This window comes from Rhyacophila brunnea, unplaced genomic scaffold (assembly GCF_057557595.1).
Source record: "Rhyacophila brunnea isolate RB1 unplaced genomic scaffold, BYU_Rbru_1.0 scaffold_16, whole genome shotgun sequence".
NCBI lineage: Eukaryota > Metazoa > Arthropoda > Insecta > Trichoptera > Rhyacophilidae > Rhyacophila > Rhyacophila brunnea.
The window spans coordinates 181,377-205,254 of NW_028232816.1; the positions used below are offsets into that span (position 1 = coordinate 181,377).

Sequence of the window (23,878 nt, forward strand, 5' to 3'; positions counted from 1 at the left end):
CAGGAGACCACCTCAAAGGGCGGGCCGAACCATCATATTTCCCAAAATATCACAGCCTACGTCCATTCTTCGCGGTTATCACAACCCTCGGCCGAGTGAAGCCCGCCTCAACCGGAAATTCAAATTCGTTAGAATCCCGCCAAAACAGACGCGGCCTACCGATAGCGCCGCCACCGGTCAATTTGTCGGTAAAACAGGGAGGTTCGCGACCGAGAGCGGGATGACGCCGAATCTGACGGTTGAACACGCGCGAAAAGTTTCTTCTTCGATTGGCCGCCGGACAGCGAGCATCATCTCTGCTCGCCTCGGACGCGAAGCCAAGATACATATCCCGCCAAAAGGACCGCGTCGGCAGACTTCTCAAGCATCTCCAGGAAATAAAGGACCACATCGGCAGCACGCCAAGCCGCAAGCCCCGATCCTATCTCCCATCGGACAGCGAGCATCGCCTCGGATGCCAAGCATCAGCAGCTAGGACGCAAAAAAGCCACGTTTGCAGCCCGCCAATTACCGACCGACCGCCATGACAATAACATGTAACGACGTAATAAAATAAACCAGCCTTGACAAAATACCCCGTGCGTTTCTGTCTCCCACCCCCGCTTTGACCATGACGTTATCACGGCCTGCTATCTCTGCTTTACACGCAGAAGGCCGGTGATAATATTCTTAAACTATTGATTGCATACATATCATCTTTCATACTTTAATAAAACCTTAACGTTTGCTTTTTATCTTCGTACTTCCATATTATACTGGACGAAGGACTTTACCTAAGAATAAAATATTTACGTAGTTGAGCAGGGAATCAGATCAGGTGTTTTATTAAATTTTTTACATATATCAGGGTAACGGTTCGGCCCGCTTTTATTTAATATTTATAAACACCAAGAAAAGCCTGTTGATAATAGGTTAATAACTGATAATTGTTAATAACAAAGTAATTTATTCTTAAAGACGCAACCATTAATAAATAACCAATATGTTTTATTATTAATAGGTCGCATTTGAATAACTCCAATTTATAATCGTAGATAAGCCTAATAGGGAGGTGCTAGAAAATATTAAATTGGAGAAATAATTAAATAGAATTATTGAAGAAGAAACAACAATAATAAATGCATCCAGTACTCAGGGTTTTGTAGGGCGGAGCTGCTTGCCTCGGGACCTTCGGATGAAGGTACTGTAGTGGACCAGGTCTGGTCTGGAGATCGTCGAGGGGAAAAAGAAGGCTTCCTTTACTCGCGCAAGCTTATTTCACGACTGCCTGGAGTCCATGTTGTGGAAGTAAACATCTGTACAGCGGCTGGGGCCGTGCATTTTTATTTGGTAATACTAGGTAGTAGGTACCCAATATTATTGCCACATTAGAATAATTCTGTGGCTATTTGGTAGAAGCAGATAATATGTTCGTTTTACCTATTCTTCAGGGGAGCAATTTGAATGTTGTGTGTCTGGTGATAAAGACTGTGTAATTAATTATGAAGGAAAGTTAATGTAATATTATTAAGAAATTATCTGAGTTTTAATCAATTGTAAGCATTTTCATTTAAATAGCACAGTTTTTCTTAAAAATCACATTAAAGAACATATCAGGTTTTGGCAAATTCAATTTTAAAAATAATGTACCATATCTCACACATATCTAGGTTAGGCATATTATTATACATTATTATAGGTGACTTCAAAATAACAATAGGTATACATGTTATCCATGCATAATCGTCTTCACTGGTTTCAGCATCACCACTATTGGGAAGAGAAGGTTGGGTTTCAAGTGAATTATAGAAAGTATAATACACGGGATCTATCAAATACATCATGCTCAGAAGTCCTTCTTCCTTTGAGGATTTATTCGGGCAGGTGCCATATGAGTCCTCGGTATTCTAGGAATATGTGGACGCCCTCTAGAATTCCTTAATAACTTCATTGTTCTGAAGGGTTCTTCATCATTCTGAGAGTATTTGGATTTTATATCAGCGAGTAGTTTTTCATACCGTGTCCACTTTATACTGTACCGATTGATCAGTTGCCCTTCAACACACTTTGACTTCTTAATGAAAGTAGTTTTCAGTAACTCCGAATAAGAGAGAAAAGTTTCGGCTGACATTTATACCGCATTAAACGGATTTTTTGCCTCGTACAGTTCGTACAAATTGGTACCAGTCTTGTGGGATGTTAATGTTAAGTTCAATAGATTTTTTTAGTGTCATATTCCATTCTGGTGTGTCTCACTTCAAAAAAATTGTGGTCTATAGAATGCATGTGTTCAGATTCACTACTACTACAAATAAGACAATGCTGAAGAAAAATTTATGTTTTTGTTTTGCCTTGGACAGGAGTCTGAATAGGCTAGGTATTATATTAGTTACTGTTTCTGAAAGATTCTGCAAATGTTGTACGAAGCACAATGCTATTTGATCAGATCCCCAACCAGCAATCCCTTCATGCCACATGTAACAGCTTGCGGTATCTGTTTTACAATCTCTAATTATAAAATTACAAATCCACACTTGCCTTTTATAGTAGGTAAGTACACTATGGTGATATTCTGGGAGGGCGTGGGCAGGCATTGTTGAAAATCAAAAACTAGCCTTCGAGTGAACTGACTAGTTTTAGATAACAATTTGTTATGTTCTTTTTTGTTATATGATTCATCAGCCTTAGCCAAGTGTTTGTTTTTTTCATCAAGTTCAGCTTCCCTTTTTAAATCGTTTGCACACTTAATCTGATTATCACATACGTTAAAGTGTCTGTACTAGGACTTTTAAATTTGTAGGCTAGTTCACTAAAAATTGAAGCATATTTAGAATATGTAAAAGGTTTTTTCTGTCGAGAAGTCTGGTTGTTTTCATATAGATCTTACATTTTTGCAATATTAAGTTGCGAATATAAATAAAGCTTGCATGTATTGCTTCGGGAGTAGCGACATTGGTATTTCGGAAACCTGTTAATATGATTAAATACTTAATTTTTTTTCAATGTCATTTTTATTGTATGGTTCGTGACGTCCTCTTTGGTCACCTTCTATGATTCCTGTTTCCGCGCTGTGTTTTGTCGCATTTGCGCCATCAATTTTATTTCAGGATACGCCAAAAACATTCTGAAACATCTTCTTGCAAAATTTTACTGAATAAATAAAAAGAATGTTCCAAAATCCATATAATACCTATCAAAACGGTAACCATATCTTGTTTTGGCAAATAGTAAATACATTGATTACATTAAATACTAATTATTTGCCAGAAGCAGATATGGTACCAGATATAGTACCATATCTTGTTTTGGCAAATATGACTTGCTTAATTTTTAACATACCTATCTGAAACTTGTTTCATTGATTATGAAGTCAGTAGAAGAGATAAACCATATCTGATTTTGGCAAGTAAAAATATAAGTACACATAAAAGAACAAATCTGCATTTAAACCTCAAAACACCAAAAATCGAACATATCTGCTTTTGCCAAATAGACACAGAATTATTAAATTATAATATTGTATTACTGTAATTTAAATACGTCAATATATTAAGATGACGTGATCACAATAATAACTTTAGGGATAGGTATATTTTTTCGAAATCATTCACTTACCTAGATACCAACCCACCCAATTTATTTCCAATCAAAATTAATTATCAAAAGTCAATTGCATGATTGTTTTCGGCTGCTCACTATGTGAACAGATGAATATTAATAATTTCCATTACCTACCTACATAAATCGATCAACGAGCAAAAAAACTCCTTTAAAAATGTCAAAATCCAAACGAATTTCACCGACCCTGATGTTCAACGAACCTGGGTCAATGATCAAATTTTGCACTGATCTGTGCGCAAACAAACCATCATCACAAAATGCTTAAGTTTGCAATTCAGTGGACCGCGAACAATATAATGGGAAAGTGGCATTTGGAGATGTTTAAAGGAAGTTTAGTTTTGTGTTTAATTTTTATCATTGTTGCAAAAGCGGCTACACGGTTAATTATTTTTGTCTATGGCAAAATGCCTCATTAGTCTATGGCCCACGTTACGGCACTTACGTTCTGTGTGCCGCGATAGATAGTCTTGACTGGAGGACCAATTGCATACATAAAATGGATGTTAAATGCGAACGAGAAGACTCCGAACCTGTTGCAGAAGGGAAGCAATGGTTTGAGGTACCTGTGAATCATGATCCAAACAGCCAGCTACCTACCTACATAAAGCAAGAGGGCACCGATGATGCGGATTACACTTTTGAGGTTAGTTTTTCATAACAGTATTATTGTAAGTACGTCATAATATTATTTGTTTTGTGATGTGTGTCGTCAGGCGTTATTAACAGTGTATGCATTTTGTATAATAAACATCGCGTGGAGACACATTTCCGAGCTGCCTAGAGCACCCGTATAACAGCAAAGAGGAACAAAATTTATTTTCCGTCGAAACACGCACCTATTCATTGTTGTGTTACAATAATCTATTGACAAGTGAGACATATTTCTTTCCATCGTGAAAATCTACCATTTGATTGGTAGTTGTCGATCATTATTTGTAAAAACAATTTGAATTCCATATTTTTCAATGTCGTCGAAACTTTATGATAACACTATTATATTGTGCGAATGTAATATATTCCCCTTAATGCTCCATTGGCGAGCCAAAAGTCCGAGGACAATAAATCGTCCGATTTGTATATGCTCTGCTACTGATCAACGAACGAATAAAAAAGTCGAGCTGTCAAAAGTCATTGCGATCATCGTAATGTCTTCCGATAATTCTATAATTTTGTGTTATTCATATGTAGACTTGCATAAAATAATATAGCAGTGAAAACAACAAAAGTTTTAGGTTTTTTTTATGAACTTCATACCTAAATAAAAATAAAAAAATAATTGATAAATCTCTCATTTTATAATGTGTAAATTAACAAAAATAATCAATAAAAATGTTTAAAACAATTACAAATTTTTTTCGGTCCGAATAATCGCGTATTAATGTCAAATCGAATACGCATAGTGATCAACGGACGAAGTCTGGCAACCAAGTGAGTAAAATATCAAACATGTTTGAAATCCATCGAGCCTGGTCCGCGGATTAAAAAGTCCGCAGATCTGGGGTGCTCCACGCGAAAAAAAAGTCCGAAGACTGTTAATCGTCTGACTTAAGTGTCAATGGAGCGCCGGCTTTAGGATGCCGCACACTTTGACGGAATCTAGAACAGCTATCCAAGCCACGTGAAGGTTGGTTATGTCAATCACCACGAACCAACGTATCACAAGCTCACACATTACTTACTTATTGTGGTTATGTATATTACAATAATTATAGGTACCCATTCCATTAGTATTGTCAGAGATTTAACTTTTTCTGGTGTCATATTGAATAATTTTGGTGATTTTGCCCTAATCCGTGGCAGTCCTGACTAGGGTGGAGTCAGTATCTCAAACCAGTCTTTTAGGTTCTTCAACCATGACGCTTTATTTCAACCTAGGCCAGTGGTCAGAAAACCGCGGCTCGCGAACCGCATGGGGCTCTTTGGCCCCTTGAATGCGGTTCTGTTTCATATGATCAGTAAAGTTGAAAAAACTAGCATTAATTTACTGTTCCTTTACCTTTTCGCTTCTACATATTCATGCGAACAATATTTTTCACGCAAGAACCTTATCAAAAGTAAATTGAGAAGTCGTCTTATTTACGAAAATCTGGAATCGTGCCTAAAATTAAAAACAACAATATACAAACCTGACTTACCCAAACTTTTCAAGGAGATGCAAGACCATTGTTCACATTAAATGTTTGTCAGTCATTGTCATAATTTAATTTTATGGAAACCTTACTTACAATTTAACTTATCTTACTAATCTTAGCTTGCATTCTTATTTGTCCGGTACAAATCTTGCAATCGATTTTTAACTAACTTCCTGATTAGCTAAACTTTTAGAATATATCAGAACACGATACCAATGCGTTCTTTTAATTCTTTTAGCCATCTTTAAGTAGAATTGAATTCATTTTCAGTTAATTCTGTTTTGTATGAAAAGTTAATTTGACACCATTATTGGTTGCAAGGGGGTATTATTAATATATACGTGCGTTACTATGGAAATCAATATCACATGTCAAAATGACATTTCAGTATTATTTCGATCAAGTACAAATTTTTTTGATCGTTTAAGCTAGTCAAGTCAAGTTTATATGATTCAACAGAAAATTTAAAAACGTTGTATATAAAAGGTTCTTTTTATATTGTAATTATTTATCATTAAATAAGATCAAGTTTTATTCAGTGTACCTACCTATAGTTTAATGAAGATTGAAGACTTAAACTTTTAATTAAAGTTTATTAAGTTAATAAACAGTGTACCTACCTACCAATATAGTTTAAGTTTAAGAAATTTGGCTCTCAAATTAAATCTAAATCTCAACGGTTGTACTGTTGATATTTGGCTCAGTTGACTAATAAGTTTGCTGACCACTGGTCCTAGGGCTATATACATTTTGCACAATCCTTTCCTCCTCCAAGTCCGGTCGAAGATTGCTATAAAATTATTGTCGATAAATGAAAAATATTCTATTATTTGTAGACACTTTACTACTCTAATTGATTCTGCAAAATCGAAATATTATGAAAACACGTTTCGTAATAAAATTAATTTATCATTTTGAACAGATAATGAGACAATTAGATATCCCGCGCTGTATGTACTGTTAAAAAGTAATTGACATAATAATATGTAGAGAAGAGATATTATCTCTTTCTCGCCATATCATGCAACAATCAGTGACATCAAAATATTATATTTTAATTAAATTCGATTGCGTTACTGACAACACGTGCTCCTCATTACATATTATTGTGAAAATAATTCATCATTTATATATATATATTTTTTTTTTTTTAATAATAACCATACCCTTGCTTTTTCGTACAAGGTGGTTGGGTGGGTTAGTTGCATTGATGTGGGGCTAATTAGGTGCCTCCATTTATATCTTTAATTTTCTTTATGGCCAGGATTAAATATTTTGTGCAGTGTTCTTGTGTTGTTCTATTGCTTAGTGCTTCGTGAGGATTTTGGAGGTCAATTTCGTGATTATGTTGTCTACATCGAGTCCTGAGAGTCCATCGCTCCCTTTCTAGTATAGGGCAGTCGTTGATGACATGCCACACAGTTTGAGATGTGTTGCCGTCACACGGACAACAGTCGTCATCCCTCAATTTAAATCTTTTTAGATAAGCTCGCACCGATCCGTGGCCTGTTAGTATCTGTGTGAGTTCGTGTAATATTTTTAAGTTCCTGGCAAGAGTGATGGCACAGTTTACGTTTGGAATAAATTTCTGCGTTATTGATCCTGTGGCGGATGTTGTGTATCTGTGGTTCCATAGCTCTATGGTATCTTCGTTTAGTTTTTGTTTTGCGTAACTCAGAGGGAAGTGTGTATAGGTTAAAGGTCTTTTGTCTGTTGTGGCTTGTTTGGCGTATTTATCAGCTTCCTCGTTTTCGGCTATCCCTGTGTGACTTCTTATCCAGAAGAATCTGGGGTTTGTTCCTATCATTCGAAGCTGTGTTGACAGTGTTAAAATGTCTCTTACAAGTGGGTGTGTCGATGATGGGTTTTGGAGAGCTACCAGACTGGATTGGCTATCTGAGAATATGTTTACATAGTCGTGTCTGTGGAACTTTAATCTTTTGAGTGTCCACTCGAGAGATTCTTTGATAGCAAATATTTCTGCTTGGAAAACAGTGCAGTAGCTTTCGAGCTTAAATTTTCGGGGGGTTATTAATGTTCCATTTTCGTAGGCTACAAAAGCTGCCCCTACTTTGTTATCGATTAGACTGCCATATGTGTAGATCTCCAATCCTGTGATGTGGTATTTTGTGACGGTCAGGGGCGCGTTTTATTCGTATCTTCTCTATACAAGTTTGCCAAAACTTGAGGGGAGGTACCAGCCGTGGATCGAAATACCTACCGGTCGATACCTATCGGTGAATACCTACTGTCACTCTGACAGATCGCGACGGGAAGTGTCAGTCAGCGACTTAGACTTTTCTCGAGTTTTAACTTTTTGTTTACTGGACCCGGTTTCCAACCTTTTTACTGCAGTGCCCTGCGCCCGCGTAATCTCGTCTATAATAAATATAGCGTTAATAGTAAATAAATAGTTCTTAAATAATAAATAATTGGTGTGTCAATTATAATAATTAATTAATAAATAATAAATTAGAACTTTATAATATTCTGTGAATTTTGGTTTCGGACATTATTGGAATTGAACTTTTGTAACATTTTGGTGATTTCGGGAATTAATAAAATAGAATTAATATAGTGAATATTGGTTTTAATTGACTATAATACTGTGACTACCTGCTCTTCCGATATTGAATGTACCTCCACTCCTGGCATTGAGCTAGCTGAGGATTCGGAGGCCTACACCAGTCACAAAACATCAATGACATTAATATATGGACGAAGCATCTGGAAAAAAAATAGCTCACTTTTTTGTCGGGTCTGCCGAATGGCATAATCTGTTCTAACGCCATTACAATAAAGGTGATATTGCTATAAATTCCCGATGCGTGATATCGCATAATGGAAATTGCGTGACGTCTACCTATACATGTGCGAATGTCGCTATGCGCGTATTTACTTGCTAGCTACTGTATTGAGTGCGTTGACCATTAATAATGTCATTGCAAAACATCAATCGAACTATATTACACAACAGTAAAACTAAATAGATAAAAAATATTTCGTACCACTGGTGCAGAAGTATGTCCCCAAAAAACTAAACATTTCCTGCATCAAAAGAAAAACAAAATCGTTGTTGGCATTCCTGGCCATTATCAAAACAACGATATATCGTTGCGTAGCTAATTGGACTTTACACGTCATATATTAATTTATACAATGTATTGACTTTCAGAATCCTGCAAATAACCTGGACAATATAAAATTTGAGACTGATTTTCAACAAGTTGACATCAAAGATGAGTTTCCAATGCGATCAGTCAATTCTGAGGACCTTCAAGCATGTAGCTCTTATGTGGAATTGACGACAGATAATCAGGTATATTTTATTTTAATATTGATGCAATTAATCTATGGCAGACATTCCCAATCGGTGGGTTGCAGAATAAGTAGGTAAGGAAAAGAAGACATCCGCCCTATCTAGATTCAGGCATTTCTTTCTTTGTTTAACGTACCCACCGCCATCTTTAGATTAATAAAGCCTGAGCATAACTTTTTGCACAAGCAACGAATGGTCCACTGCCATACTATTTATTGATAACGTACTTGCAAGCAGAGTTTGGTATTATATAATGACTAAAGAGTATAATAATAAGTCATTAGTTATTGTCGTTTAGAATCGACTGTCATATTGACAAACGTCCTAGCGTATTATGCTATTATACACAGAAGAAGTATACTTACTTTGATCGTCACTTCCAATTATTAATAACACTGTAACACATAACCACTAAATCAGATGAACTCCAAGGTCTCCAAGATACGTTAAAATAATCTGAAAGAAAACTGAAACTAAGAATACTCCGACAAGTGAATACGACAGACGCGTCAGTATGAGCACTCTATAGACAATGACAGATAATCCATAGACAACGGGAGGGGCGAAAAGTAGGATTAGTCGTGTAATGTATCGGCTTCCTTCTTCAATGGGCAATGACGTATCTCAACCCTGTTTCAAAACGTCAATTTTTCATTTTAAATGGGTGGGAATTTTTCGTAAAAATTTTTGGTCAAAATTCACATCAACAAAAATAATTCAAACATTTAGAAAATATTTTTAATATAATAAACTAAATAATACCAAGCAAATTAATTTATAATAAGCAAATAACGCATACTAGTGCACGCCAACTGAGGTATTGATAAGTTCCTCCTGGGATACTCACCACAACATTGAAGGCAGTTATGCAATGGTATACGCCTGCAGAACGGGTAAGAGCGAAACCATGCGGGCGCTGTGTCGCGAGACCGCTGTATTCCAACTGCGAGTGAGAGTGAGTACGCAACAGCGGTGCGTTCTCACTTCCGCTCGCAGTCGGAATACAGCGGTATCACAGACGCAGTGCGTACGCAGCGCCCATGTGGTTTCGCTCTAAAAAGACATGTCGGGTTAATGAAAAAAATGTGTGCGCTAGTAAAATTTCACCTGCGCATATGCATATTCAGGGTTAAATTGGTCCCCTATAGTTACTTAACAGGTACGTAGTTAAACCAACAATCCAACAGCATACGGCTGCAGATTCTCAGCAATGCTATTTTACTTCGTGGTCGGAATTACCCCACCGGATTCGTTTTACGCACACTATATACTATAGTCAAGAATATATGATATGCTTTTTAATTTATAAAATTATTGTATTTTTTTTAGATCTCTTCTAACTACCATACCAGTATAATATCGGAGACTAATTTCGAGCGGGATTACTCAGAGAATGAGATGGTTCAAGAGCATGTAGAGCAAAGCAATTATGGTTACCCTCAACCTGGTTGCTCATATTCCGAATGCAACCCTGTAAATCAGGTACCTATTAATACCTTTACGAACTCACTGTGCATACGGAGTCCTTCATTTCTGGTACTTCGATGTATGGTGAGAGACATACGGAGAATTGGCATCACATTATATTGACAAAAGTATTAAATTGATAGCACAGATTTTTATTTTATAAATCCGCGCAGAATTATGTTTTATTACACTAAAACATGGACAACTATTGGTCTTCTTACAAATTCATTTAAAGGGGTCTTCAATTACATTAATATGGACGAATCATCTGGAAAAGAAAATGACTCACTTTATTGTCGGGTCTGCCGAATGGCATAATCTGTTCTAACGCCATTACAATAAAGGTGATATTGATATAAATTCCTGATGCTTTTTGTTGGATCTGCCGAATGGTTCGGTTCGAACGGGTTCGCTCAAATGAACATTGACATTAGAAACACTGCTCTAACGCCATTACAATAAAGGTCATATTGCTATAAATTCCTGATGCGTGATATCGCATAATGAAATTGCGTGACGTCTACCTATACATGCGAATGCGCGAATTTACTTGCTAGCTACTGTATTGAGTGCGTCGTCCATTATTAATGTCATTGGGGGTCTTAGATTAAGCGCCGTACTGACGTTATTTTTATTTAACTCTAGGTAGTGACGTTCACCCCGGTCCTGGAATAGTCTCAAAGGTACTTTATCTTCAACCGGTCCTGCCCTCGGACCGATTAAGAACCTTTGTTTGGCTAGCTCGATACTATTCGGGGAGAGGGTGATCAACTAAAGTTCTTGATTGACACTTTTAGAATACACTTGATCATTATTATTTAACTTTATATTATTTAGAACCACTACTTAGCGATAGGTTAGTGCCTAGATCATTAATTATCTGATTGTCTTTCAAATCGAACTTATTTTCGTAAATATTTACGTAAACGTCAAAGACAGCTGACTATCTGTCACTTTCCTTAGTATTAGAAGTTTTTCATAAAATGTTTCGTTGATTGTTTTTCAAAAATAAAAATAAAAACTCCTTTTGGTAATTCAGTTCAAATTATTTATTAAATTATTCTCGATAAATAAATTTAACTTCTTTTTAATTAATTATAATCGACAATTATACACTTTAGTTTAATTTCAAATAATTGCATAATTATTTTATAAATCTTATTTAAATTAATTATTAAATAAAGTTAATTAATTATAATTATTTTATATTTAATTAATGTACGATTACACACTTATAACTATGAGTCGCCGGCCGCAAACTTTAAGGAGCTATGCTCTTTCAAAAAAAAAATATATCGCGGAAATAACTTCACTAACGATGATACGACGCAGTATTATTTACGTTATCGATGAACAACTTGAATCGCACACGTCATCCGCTGTGACGTCAGACTACGACACGACCGAAATACCTCCCGAATGAATATCGGAGAAATATCTAAAACTAAGCGAATTCGGATCGCCTCCGGGCACAACCTTCCGGGAATACTGAAAAACCGACGACTGAAGGTACATGAAATGCAGGACGTTATATAGGCTCACAGCGGGAAAAACCCGAGATTTTGACGTCATTCGAAATATGGACCAATGGGAGATCGTTCTACCTCCTTCACAGAGTTAATGGCCAAAGTTTTGGACCAATCATAGAAAAGCCGTTTATTTCCCGGCTTTTCCGGAAAATTATGATCATTCAGTAGAGTAAAAATATATAATTAGTTAATACCTATAGGCGGTACAAGTTTGATAACAATCGTGTAAGTCCTTATAGTGCTTTCGACACAAATTGTCCAAATATCTGTTAGTTCGTTTATCGAGCTAACGGAAAGGAAAAATGAAAATATTTTCGCTAAAAATAATACGTAACAAAGACGTGAGTCATTAAAATCACCGTCCAAGAGCGTGGATATAATAAGACTGGCAGAAATCGCAGTTGTTCGTTTCTTTTATGCAGAACTTTTGCGGGCTAATTACAGACAGCCTGAAGGGGTTACGATTAAAATTTATTCAATTATATTTATAGAACACTCCAACTTAAAGGTATAACATTAGTTTCAATCTAAATTTCTATGACAAGTCTTCATTTATTGAGTTTGAAAATTACCTATTTCGGGTAATTTAATATTGATCTGTCAGGGTTAATTGACAGATCTAAAGAATAATTTTTATTTGTAAATTGGGAGAGCAACCGAGTCCTTAGACTTATATTATCAGAATTTCCATTTTCGAAATTCCTTTATTTAACTTTTACAAAAGTAGGTACTTAAATTGGTACCCTTTTTATTACAATTCGAAATATTAATTTATTATTTAAATTGAGTGTGTGTAATCAGTACTTACAAAACGTAATCATTAGATTTTAATTACGACAATATTTGATATCATAATTTATTTATTTAAGGTATTCGACTTTGGCCGCGGCGAAAACATCGCGGCTAAATTTGGAAAAATAAAATTTATTTTTATATAATTCAAAATCAGATTAAATACAAATAGACATTTATTTACAATGTTTAGCAAATGATATCCCATAAGTCGTTTACAATTTATCATCTATTTTTAACCTTAATTCTATACATTTCAATTACTTACATTTCACCTTATAAGACCATTTGGTCCCCTTGAAAGAAAATTCATCCGTAGTTCATTCTGAGGGGCTATAAGTCGCTCAGATTGTACTATGGGACTCAATACACAATCAGTATAGCTTTGTTTAGAGATAGGGCACGTATTTTCAAGTAAAATCGACATTTAAGCCTTGAATTCACTAGGGGACAAATCGTGCAACATGACGCACAACATCTACGTCGATGTTTCGGGAATGAAGCCGCGGAACATTTTTCTTGTTCAAAATACGTACACACTACGCAACGTCGCAGAATATGTTGCACTTGTCGCAGAAATGCGATACCCGCCAAACTGACTCTTATTGCAATATCATTAGAGCACATTTTTGTCTTTCAGGCCTTGTCATGTGATGGTGTCTAGACAATTTTTATTATTCTTTTTACCGACAAGCCGTTGGAGCCAGTGGCACTTCACCTTTTTAAATGTATATATTGTAATATATTTAATGAAATTGAGAACCTGCACAGAGTTGTTTGGATTATAACCAGAAGATATTATTGTATGATCTTTTTGTAGAATACCCACTCCATTATAATGCTCGCAAATAAGTTATACAATTGTTTGTAAACTTATATCAGTTCACAAATGCACGTTTCAAACATTTGAAACTCTTCGCACGTCCTGAACTGCAAACATTGTCATCAATTTAAATGTAGTCTGGGCAGTCCATATCATACAAATGTGCGAGATTTAATCAAAACAACATTCGCCGAAACCACACGGCGTTACTTTTAGTGAAACAAAATATTTGTAAACACGTCCACACGTGCGTTTTCATACGTTTTCCATCCGTCAGAAATACAAAAAACGTGCACATTTGTTTAAAATACTTAGTATATTTTTTTTTATACAAATATTTGCAAACAATTGATATGCAACTTTAAAACAGTGTTTAAAATGTTTATTTATTTACGAGGAGACTTATCTTGATTTGGGACTTGGCATAACACTTGATGGCGATTCCACAACGTTTCAAGTGTAAGTAAATTTACATGATGTATGCCTGTTGAAAGATCTTGACTACGCCTACGTAAACGAGTGTAAATTTATAAACTGTTCATTGTATTATAGGTACACGCGAAGTTAAATAACGAAAATATTATGCAATTCAACATAAATAATACGTAGCCCGACAAATGTCGACACTCGACAATATGTAAAAATTCCGTATTTCACAAAAACAGTGAATTTTCAACATAAAAAATGAACGTTTAAAAAATGCTGAACTACTAAAAAAACAATAATCGAAAACTTTTAAATGTTTAGTAACGCACAACCGCATTTTTTTTAAATATTAATTATAATATTATATACATCCACGTATTAAAAAAATATGATAAAAGTTTATTATATATTATTTTTTTCAGATATTCCATGATATTAAACATATTAAAAGGTTTCAAAGCACTGATCGGGTATGTGATTTTGAAAAAAAAAACACCAAGCAGTAGGTAGGCGCCGTAATAACATATAATATGACGTAAGCTATTGTTGAGTCGAGCTGCGAAGCTGGAATGTATTATTTATGGCGACAAAATAAATTTGTCGTAAATATAATAATATTTAATTACGATATTCAAAATTAGTATTTTGGATGTGCTATGCTATACCTACCAATATACATTTTTTTATATCGTACATAGTACGCGGACCACATATTGCCACATTATATAGATTATATTAAGAAACTCGGTTATCTTCGAGGAATGGTTATCATCCATTCGCCGAATTCATTGGAACCTTGCTGTATTACATGTTTTACCTTGTTCATAAATATATAAGTTATTAGCAGTCAATTATTTTTCGTTTTATTTCTCTCGGAATAAATAATGTTTTCGGAGATGTGAACGAACGACATCTATTTTTAATTTACCACCAATTTCACCCGATATTTGAAAACGGGTCTCAAACTAACATTTTATTTTGTTGTTATTCAAGAAAATATTTAAAAGTTTTAATACCTTGGTCCTTGATATTATCGACACTTGCAAGTATCGATATAGTTACCAAGCAATAAGCATCTATATTCTATACCTGATGATATGGTGTCTTTCTTATGTTAGATGACGTCCCTATTATGTATGTATGTATTGTATGTACATATTTAAAAAAGTGAGGTAGTATTTAACAGACACTGTACGAAATATTGAAGTTAATATTAACGAGAAATGGTTGTTAGCCATTCGCCTAATCTACTAGATTCTTGCACTTGATCAAACATTGAAAAAACACAATGCTAACTAGGCTATGGTGGGTGCCATATATAAATATATGGGTAGGTATCTATATAAGAATGGAAATTACCATTTCCACCCCTACGCATATGGGCTTTCACAGAGGTGTAATTATATAGACAGTTTATAACAGATATATATCAGTTTTTAAGAGGAATGGTTAGCCATTCACCCATCTCATTCTGTTAAACGGTAAAGCTGAGTTGTGTAGGTAACGTCGTCATTACCATAGTAAGCTTATGAAAATTGGTGTTTTAATTTTTTTGTTTTACGGAGATAAAAATAACATCGCAAGTTATTGCAATCCAAATAATTATAGGTACCAACCTAAAGATGGTGTTATCACTCTGAAATGAATAAAGAAGTTAGACTTGCACTCGAGTATCACGGAGTTATGTTGATCACTATATTTTTTTTGAATAATATTATTTATCAAGTAAATATTTTTATGTTCTAAAATTAAAAATAGTAAATTTTATAAATATCAAATTCAATAATGGATAAGTATGTTAATTTTCGAATATACAGATCGATAATATTTTCTTTATTAACAAATATGAATCAAAATAATTCATAAAAAATCGAAATAAAAATAAACGTTTTTTTGTATTGATTTTCTTTCTCGGCAACAAAAATAATATAAATAACATAATTATTTTTCATCGTTAGAGTTTCGATATATTTTAATATTGTTATTAAATTAATTTTATTATTTCACTTTTTGTGTTATCACGCAGTTTGGACCATACCATCGCACTTGCCAATTCCTACGCACGAATGACGATGGGTTGCCCCCTTGCGCTCGCTCGTGGAGCGTTCATATGCAACATGTCGCGGATCACGTAGAAAAGCCTCGCTATGTTGCGTACAACGTACGGAACAGTTTGCAACGTTGGGGCAGCTCGTAGACTCAATGCTGCGCGCCATGTTGCGAGACATTTTGTCCCCTAGTGAGTACAAGGCACAAGCGAAGCAACATCGTGTAACATGTCTCGCGTCACGTAGAAAAGCCGCATATGTTGCGTGCAACGATGGGCGACAGAGCGCAACGTTGCGCCGGCACGTAGACTCAATGTTGTGCGTCATGTTGCGATACATTTTGTCCCCTAGTGAATTCAAGGCTTTAAGGTCGGATCGAAAAGTTGTGACGTCACTAATTTATTAAGGAAAAATGCCAGCTGATGGCCTACATTTTGGGGCCGTGTCAGTAGGGGCTTCGATTTCACGTTACACTGTATCACTGAGGGATTGAATAACTTTTGTTGGGTTTCGCTATCCACTTGGTATTAGGTTAGGATAACTTTTGTTCGATTAATTTTTAACACAAGGACACTAAACTGAAACGAGTATTGCGCTGTCCCAGGCGTCTGCCACGCCGCGGGGCGGACGGGAGGTTGTTTATGTCGACTTGGCTACCGTATCGGTACTAACCGTGTTCCTTAAATTTTTCGAAAGCGCACGATAAGGGGGGCAATATGAGAGAGGTGCGGGGGTTACTTGTTAAAGTTTCGAAACCTTAACTGTAGATTTGGCCCGGTGCCTCCCAGGTCGGATGACCGTTCCAAGAAAGGCGGTCCGGTACCCATTTCTCGGTTTCAAGGCACACGGGAATGCGCGTTTGTTTTTGGCAGATATCCTTTGTTAGGCAGGGCTTCTCAACTTTTGTCAGGGGTATGTTAATATTGAGATAAAATGTTTGATATCGACTGTGGAAAGGCAAAAGGAGTTAATCCACACTAATCAAATTTTACAGGAGGCATAAAAAAGGTTTTGATAATGATTTTGGGCCAAAGTCTAAATATAAAATAGACACAAACTTGAAGTGCATGATGATTAATAATTTGGTGTTTTTTTCCCCAATCTATAACTAAATAATGAAGTTATTGAAGAAAAACTAATAAAAATGAGGGTTTAGTCATTTTACCTGACAAAAAATTAGGTAGGTATTAACATATTTGGAGTTAGACACGTACATTTTACTTGCGATTTATGTTATTACTATAATATATTAACATAAAACAGTGCATACTAATGATATTAGTCTATTACAATGATATTAATCGTAAATTAAAGCGAATTGAAAACAATTTAAATTGAAAAGTATTTTTGGCACATCACATAACCTATAAATCGCATGGCGGTGTTTTAAGTGAATTAGCAAATATTGTATTACTTTTCTCAGATATTATGAAATCATCAAATGAATTAATCGATAATCGACAATTAAAACGTAATATAAGTTGTAACAGGCCGTTTCATACCGATATAGATAGAATTTACAATAGCTCTTCTCGTGTGTGATATAAAAACTTCAAGATGTAATTTTAAACACTAACAGTTCTTGTCAGGATTATTTGTTGCGTCCATATTAACACCACACTTTTCAAGAATCATTTTGCTTCGTTCTATTGCCATTTTCACTCAATGTTTAAACTTTAAATGATTTTTTTATGACCGACCGAGAAATGTACGTGGCTTAAGTCTTCCTTCTGGTTCATAACTTACCCGGTCGGCCGGCAGAGTTTAGTAAAAACAACCATTATTTTCATACATTTGCAACGTAAGATGCATAACGTCTTTTTCCTTTCCGTAAAAGATTACTTGACAGACTAATAATGTCATTGGTGTGGGATAAATCCTTTTACCTGGACGCAAATTTCTAACGCCCTTCTTTTTTAAAAATTAAAAGCTAAACTTTGATAATAATTTGGCATTTTGCAGCTTACATCCTTTAGGCAGAATGTTTCGAATCGATTGAATTCAATAAAACCTATTTTGCAAAAAGTGAGGGTTAAATCCTTTTGCCTTTCCACAGTCGATATGATATTGGAAACATTATTTTGTTGGGTATATTTGGTAATATTATATAATAATCTATTTATTTTAAATCTATATTCGATTAATATAATGGTGATGCTCCAAACATGTCATTATATAAACCTCCTCCTGATATCAAATTGATTCTTAATGGTCAGTTTCCAAACAGGAATATAGTGTATATCTTAGATAATTTGGCGGCCCTCATGGTGCAGTGCGTAAGGCGCTGGCCTTCCGTTCCGGAGTTCTGGGTTTGATTCCCGGTGAGGTCAAAACATATTTACATAATCCAATATGTAAATTCCTCAAGCCTCGGAGTTTTACCACTATTATTGAGCTTCACGGCCTGTTGTGGTGTTTAATAAAGAAACTTATTATTAAAAAAAAAAAAAGACTATTATCAAGGCCTAAACAAAAACGAAGCATAAGTGCGAATGAGAAAGCATTCAGCACGCTTATTTCTCCGCAGTATGCGTAGGAATAAAATCGAATTTCTAGGGCTGAATTAAATATTTTTGGAAATGTCGCCGGTAAATATTGATTTGAATGATGAAATTCATTTAAAAATTGCAAGCACGTGTTGCTGAATTTTTTGTTTGTTTTAAATATAAAATTAGTGGTATTTCATTATTTTTAGTTAATGAAGTAGAAATAATGTAAAATGCGTTTAACTATGGTGTGTTCAAATTTGATAACCGTATTGAGAAGCAACATGATGGTACAACGTTTTATAGTTAAGTAGTGTGCGTTATACGCGAGAAACATGCCTTTATTTTGTCGAAAAATAGCCACTCTCTTTATATTATTACTTTGAGACTATTAGGTATATATTATAATAGGTATATAATCTTATAAATTTTATGCGTAAGTTTTCAATGTAAAGGGTATAGCTGACAGTGGACATAAATGCACTTCAAACAACTCACCATTACTAGGTCACATAACAGGGTGAAATGGTGATATAAGGGGCGGGTGAAGAAATGCGTGTTTAGATCCAACTGCTGTTTATCTCGTTAATATTTCACTATTTAAGAATAGAAACAATAGAACCCGAGTAAAATATTCATTAAAAACAAGTCAAACTGCTTCATTTCTATCAGGTATGCTTACCAGTGTAGCTATTAACACCAAATAAGCCCCTCCCGAGAGAATGTCTCAAGTGCGGCCTCAAAAATTTAACTTTAATATCAACATACCATTGATAAAAGTTGACAAGCCCTGCCCATAAAGAAATATTTCAAATATTATCACAAAAGCATTTTTAAACGACGCGCCTTTCGAGCGCATACCGTACTTGCTAGCTTCCAAGTTCATACCCCAGGCCCCAAGCTAGTTCCGTTAGATATTTCACTGATTCGAACCCAACAAACACCAACTCTTTTCAGAACCACAACGCGACATCTAAATCTGCAGTTACCGGAGTCGGCATGACCTACATGGAAGCCTTGCCCAAAACAATCAAGACTCAGAGCCGGATAGGAAAGTATGATCCGGTTGACGAGTCCCGCCTGCCGGTCATCAAGATCTACAGCAACCCCGACGCGATAGTCAATATACTATCCCCTGAAAGAGACGCCCATCCAGCACATCTCCCTCCTCTCCCTGACCATGCCAGCATCTTCCTATCCAGCATATTCAGAGTTTATGAAGCTAGACTCTTGCTCCCGAGCCTGGGGCCAACAGAAGTATACCCGGACAAGAAACCGGAAATTACAAGACAGAATAGGCTGAAAGTATATTACTATGCAATGGGTGGGCTTATGTGTTTGGTGAAGCCTGTAGATACTAACTCCGAAGCTCAATCACTCTACATTGAAAAAAGATGGTCTGCATTCAGGGCAAAAGCTCTCATTCCAGATACTAGATATGACGCTCTCAGGACCCGCTGCTTCGCTCTCGGTGGCTTTGCTGCTTTCTACAAGATGGTCAGCCAGTACCCCACACTGGTTTACCAGCTTAAAGCTCTGGCGATCACAGCGACAGATCTGACACCCGCTGCTAAAGCCATCCATGAGCAGGTTATGATGGTTTGGAAAGGCTATGGCTTGAAGTCAGTGGCGTTCATGGCAAATGTAATATCTTCAGCGAACTCAGCCCTGGGAATAGCTGCTGTCAATGAGCAAGCCAAGAAATTCCTGGATGCAAAGAAGGCGCTTGTTGACAAACACGGGGAGATGTTTGATTACGGATACGTCCTTGGCCTGCCTAGGTTTGATACAATCAAGAAGGCCAACTTTCCAGACCTTTATTACGCTGGGATTGCTTTGGCACACTCCACAGGAGTGCTCCAATCAGGGGGAAATTTCTTCGTGTCCAACCATACCACCACTGTCAGCAAGCAGATAATCAAGCGTATGGTGTGCCAACGACCAGAGCCCTCTCGGAAACGCCGCCGATCCTCAAGCCAAAGTGAAGACGAACCAGACAATCGCCAATCCAGAGGCAGACCGGGACTTTTCGGCAGAGGGGGACGTTTCGGCAGAGGGCGTAACTTCTGATCCGCACACTCTATCTCAGTGTCTCCGCGCCCAGCTCTTCTTAAATACAGCAATCCAGTATCCTGGTGGGATGCTGAGTGTCATAAAATTAAAAGGTTAATTAAAGCTGCATATAAAAATGGGAACACACTCTGGAATTAAAGGATTTTATTAATTATAAAAAAGCTTGTTCGACAGCAATAAAAACATTTAGATCCAAGAAAAGGATAAATTTTACAATTTTCGCTTCTAGCGTTGATCACAGGACTGACTCTGGATTCGTTTGGAATAAATGTAATTTTTTTAAAACAATTGGATTAAAGTTAACCCTACTCATGTAGACAGAAAATTTACAAACCGAAGAAAAAATCAAAATCGCTTTAAATAAGATATGTCCACCTTGGGCTCCCACTGATCCAAATTGGGAGCCGATATGCGGTGAAAATATTTTTTAACCGCGTTGAGTTTAACACTCAACTCAACTCAAACTCAACCAATCCTAAGTCAGCCCCTGGTATGGACGGCATAGATTACGATATATTACAAAAATCCCCGTTAAATACAAACTAATTCTATTAGAAATATTTAATGAAATGTTTAATTCTAATGACTATCCATCCAAATGGAAAGAATCATTTGTTCACTTTATTAACAAAACAGATGGCAAAAGCGTGCGACCAATATCTTTATGTTCCTGCCTAAGCAAACTGTTTGAAACCCTTATAAAATACAGGCTGCAATGGTGGGTGGAATATCATAATATATTACCTGATAGCCAAACAGGATTCAAAAAAGGTAAATCATGTATCGATAACTTACTTAATTTAACACTACACGTAGATGAATCTATGTTAAACCAAAATGATGTACTAGCCGCGTTTCTTGACGTATGTGGTGCTTTTGATAATCTAAATAGCGATATATTACTGACAAAACTAGCTTCGATTGGTTGTTCAAAAAAAATAATCAAATTCATTAAATTTAGTTCTCACGAAAGATATATCCATGCTGATATACTTGGAGAAGATTACACAATTGTTTACAAAGGAGTACCTCAAAGAGGGGTGCTCAGCTCGCACCTGTATGCAATATATGTATCTGGGATCACAGAGAATATACCGAAATGTGTAGAAATTTCACAATTTGCAGATGATATTGGAATTTTATACAAGTATCATACCTGTCGAATTAGGTCGAGGCACTATATAAAACTCGGTCAATATAATTAAAAAAGAACTTCATAATTTAGGCCTGGAACTTTCTCCGCAAAAAACGGTATTGTTTCACTTCAATAAAAAAACATTGAGCCTGGGAAAATTGATAACTGCATAATCAAATTTGAGACCGACCGTCCTCAAATTAACCAAATTCAAAAGAAATGCAATCGTGCACTAAATATAATCAAATTCTTGTGTGGCACTTGGTGGGGCTCCAACCCGGAAACATTGATATTATTGTACAAGAGTTTTGTTCGCTCCGTAATTGACTATGCTAGCTTTGTTTACTTTCCTACCCGTAAAGATCTGATTAACAAAATAGAAGGAATACAATATACAGCAGTGAGAGCTGCACTAGGATATCGCATAAGTATGCCAAAAAATACTTTTGTAGTGGAGTCGAAGCTCACCCTGATTCTAGAGCGTACAAAATTTCTGTGTAATTGCTACTTGAGTAAAACACTATCAAATAGCGGTTCACAAACGTATGATAAAATTCGCAATAGTTATAATAAATTTAAAATGAAAAATAAAAAGGGTCTTACGCTGTTGTATCGAAAATATAATGGATATTAGTGAGCAGATAAATATTCAAAATAACTATACACCGTACTGCCGTGAATACAAAACAACATGTACTTGATTGACATCAATACTGAGCTAGGCCACAGTCTTAAAAGTTCCAATAATCCAAATTTAGAAATAAACAATATCATTTCTCGGGGTGGTCTGTGTAATTTATACAGATGGCAGTAAAGTTTATGATTCCCCTTCAGTTGTAACTGCATGCATTTGTTCAGAAATGGATATTCAAATAAAAAGAAGCATTAATCAAAATGCATCTGTATTTACTGCGGAATGTATCGCTTTGAACGATGCACTTGACATAGCGCTCAAACACGTCAACAAAAATATAATCATTTACACGGAGTCACTCAGTGCTCTCCAATGTCTACTTTTTCCAAAATTTGGCGTAAAAACCAATTTAAATGTTTGACAAATTTATACAAACAACTTCAAATAACAGCACAATTATTACATTCGAATGGATTCCTTCACACATTGGAATTCTGGGGAACGAGAACGCAGATAGCCTTGCAAAAACAGCAACTCTTGAGAGGAGCATTGATAAATTCCCCATACCGTATACAGACTTTTTGAAACATTCAATAAAATAGCCAAAACTGAAACAGATAATTTATTAAAAAAACAAGGTCTAACAAAAGGGAAAAAGTACATTCAAAGTTATTACAATTCTGAAACCAAATCATGGTATACCAATAAAATGCTAAATAGGGAATCAATCGCTGTAGAGCGGATCATTGTAATCTTGCCTCATCCCTGGTTCGCTTGGGTATAATAAATAACCCTGGGTGCCGATGCGGAAGTGAGACTGAAGATATTGATACCCGGAGACAGCGGCTTCTTAAAGATTTAAGTAAACAAAAGTACTAATTGCCACTGGATCTTGCGATATTTTTGGCTCGGCCGAATATCAAGGCGTTCCAGTGTATCCAAGTGTTTCTGAGTGAGTGTGGCCTACAAGTTTAAACTGTATTTGTTCTTTTTTTTCCTCTCCTGTAAATTTGTATTGTAATAACTGTATGAGTAATTACTGTAATAATATGTATTAATAGTGTATGTTTAAAAGTAAAGCTAAACAAGACTCAATTGAGACTTCGAAGCTTAATAATAAAAAAAAAACTTCACTGATTCACGACGAAAATCTGAGAATCGGTTTATTTCCCCTTATATGAGTGATGGGAGTCCTGTCGAAAATAATTTTTAGTTGAAAAACGTCGGCGCTCGCCATTTCGTTGCTGTAGGATTGGTTTGTCAAGTGGCTGGCATCCATTTCGCGTAAAAAACAAAATCTGTTAATACAAACCTCTATCCATATGATCATATTAGGATCGGACATGGCCGAAAGAAAAAGGGTTTTTTATGAATTCTCCAAATGATAATATGTTGCCAAATTTCATATAAGTGG

The 23,878-nt window shown here is 35.8% G+C and overlaps 1 protein-coding gene across 1 annotated transcript; it reads left to right on the plus strand.

The window, feature by feature from the left end:
• Positions 1–4,036: 4,036 nt before the first annotated feature.
• Positions 4,037–22,398, plus strand: LOC147074089 (uncharacterized). The gene is made up of 4 exons (XM_085943806.1): positions 4,037–4,243; positions 8,908–9,051; positions 10,381–10,533; positions 19,580–22,398. Exons 1-4 carry the CDS (start codon positions 4,097–4,099, stop codon positions 20,690–20,692), a joined length of 1,557 nt encoding a protein of 518 aa, XP_085799932.1. The 5' UTR covers positions 4,037–4,096; the 3' UTR covers positions 20,693–22,398.
• Positions 22,399–23,878: the final 1,480 nt, after the last annotated feature.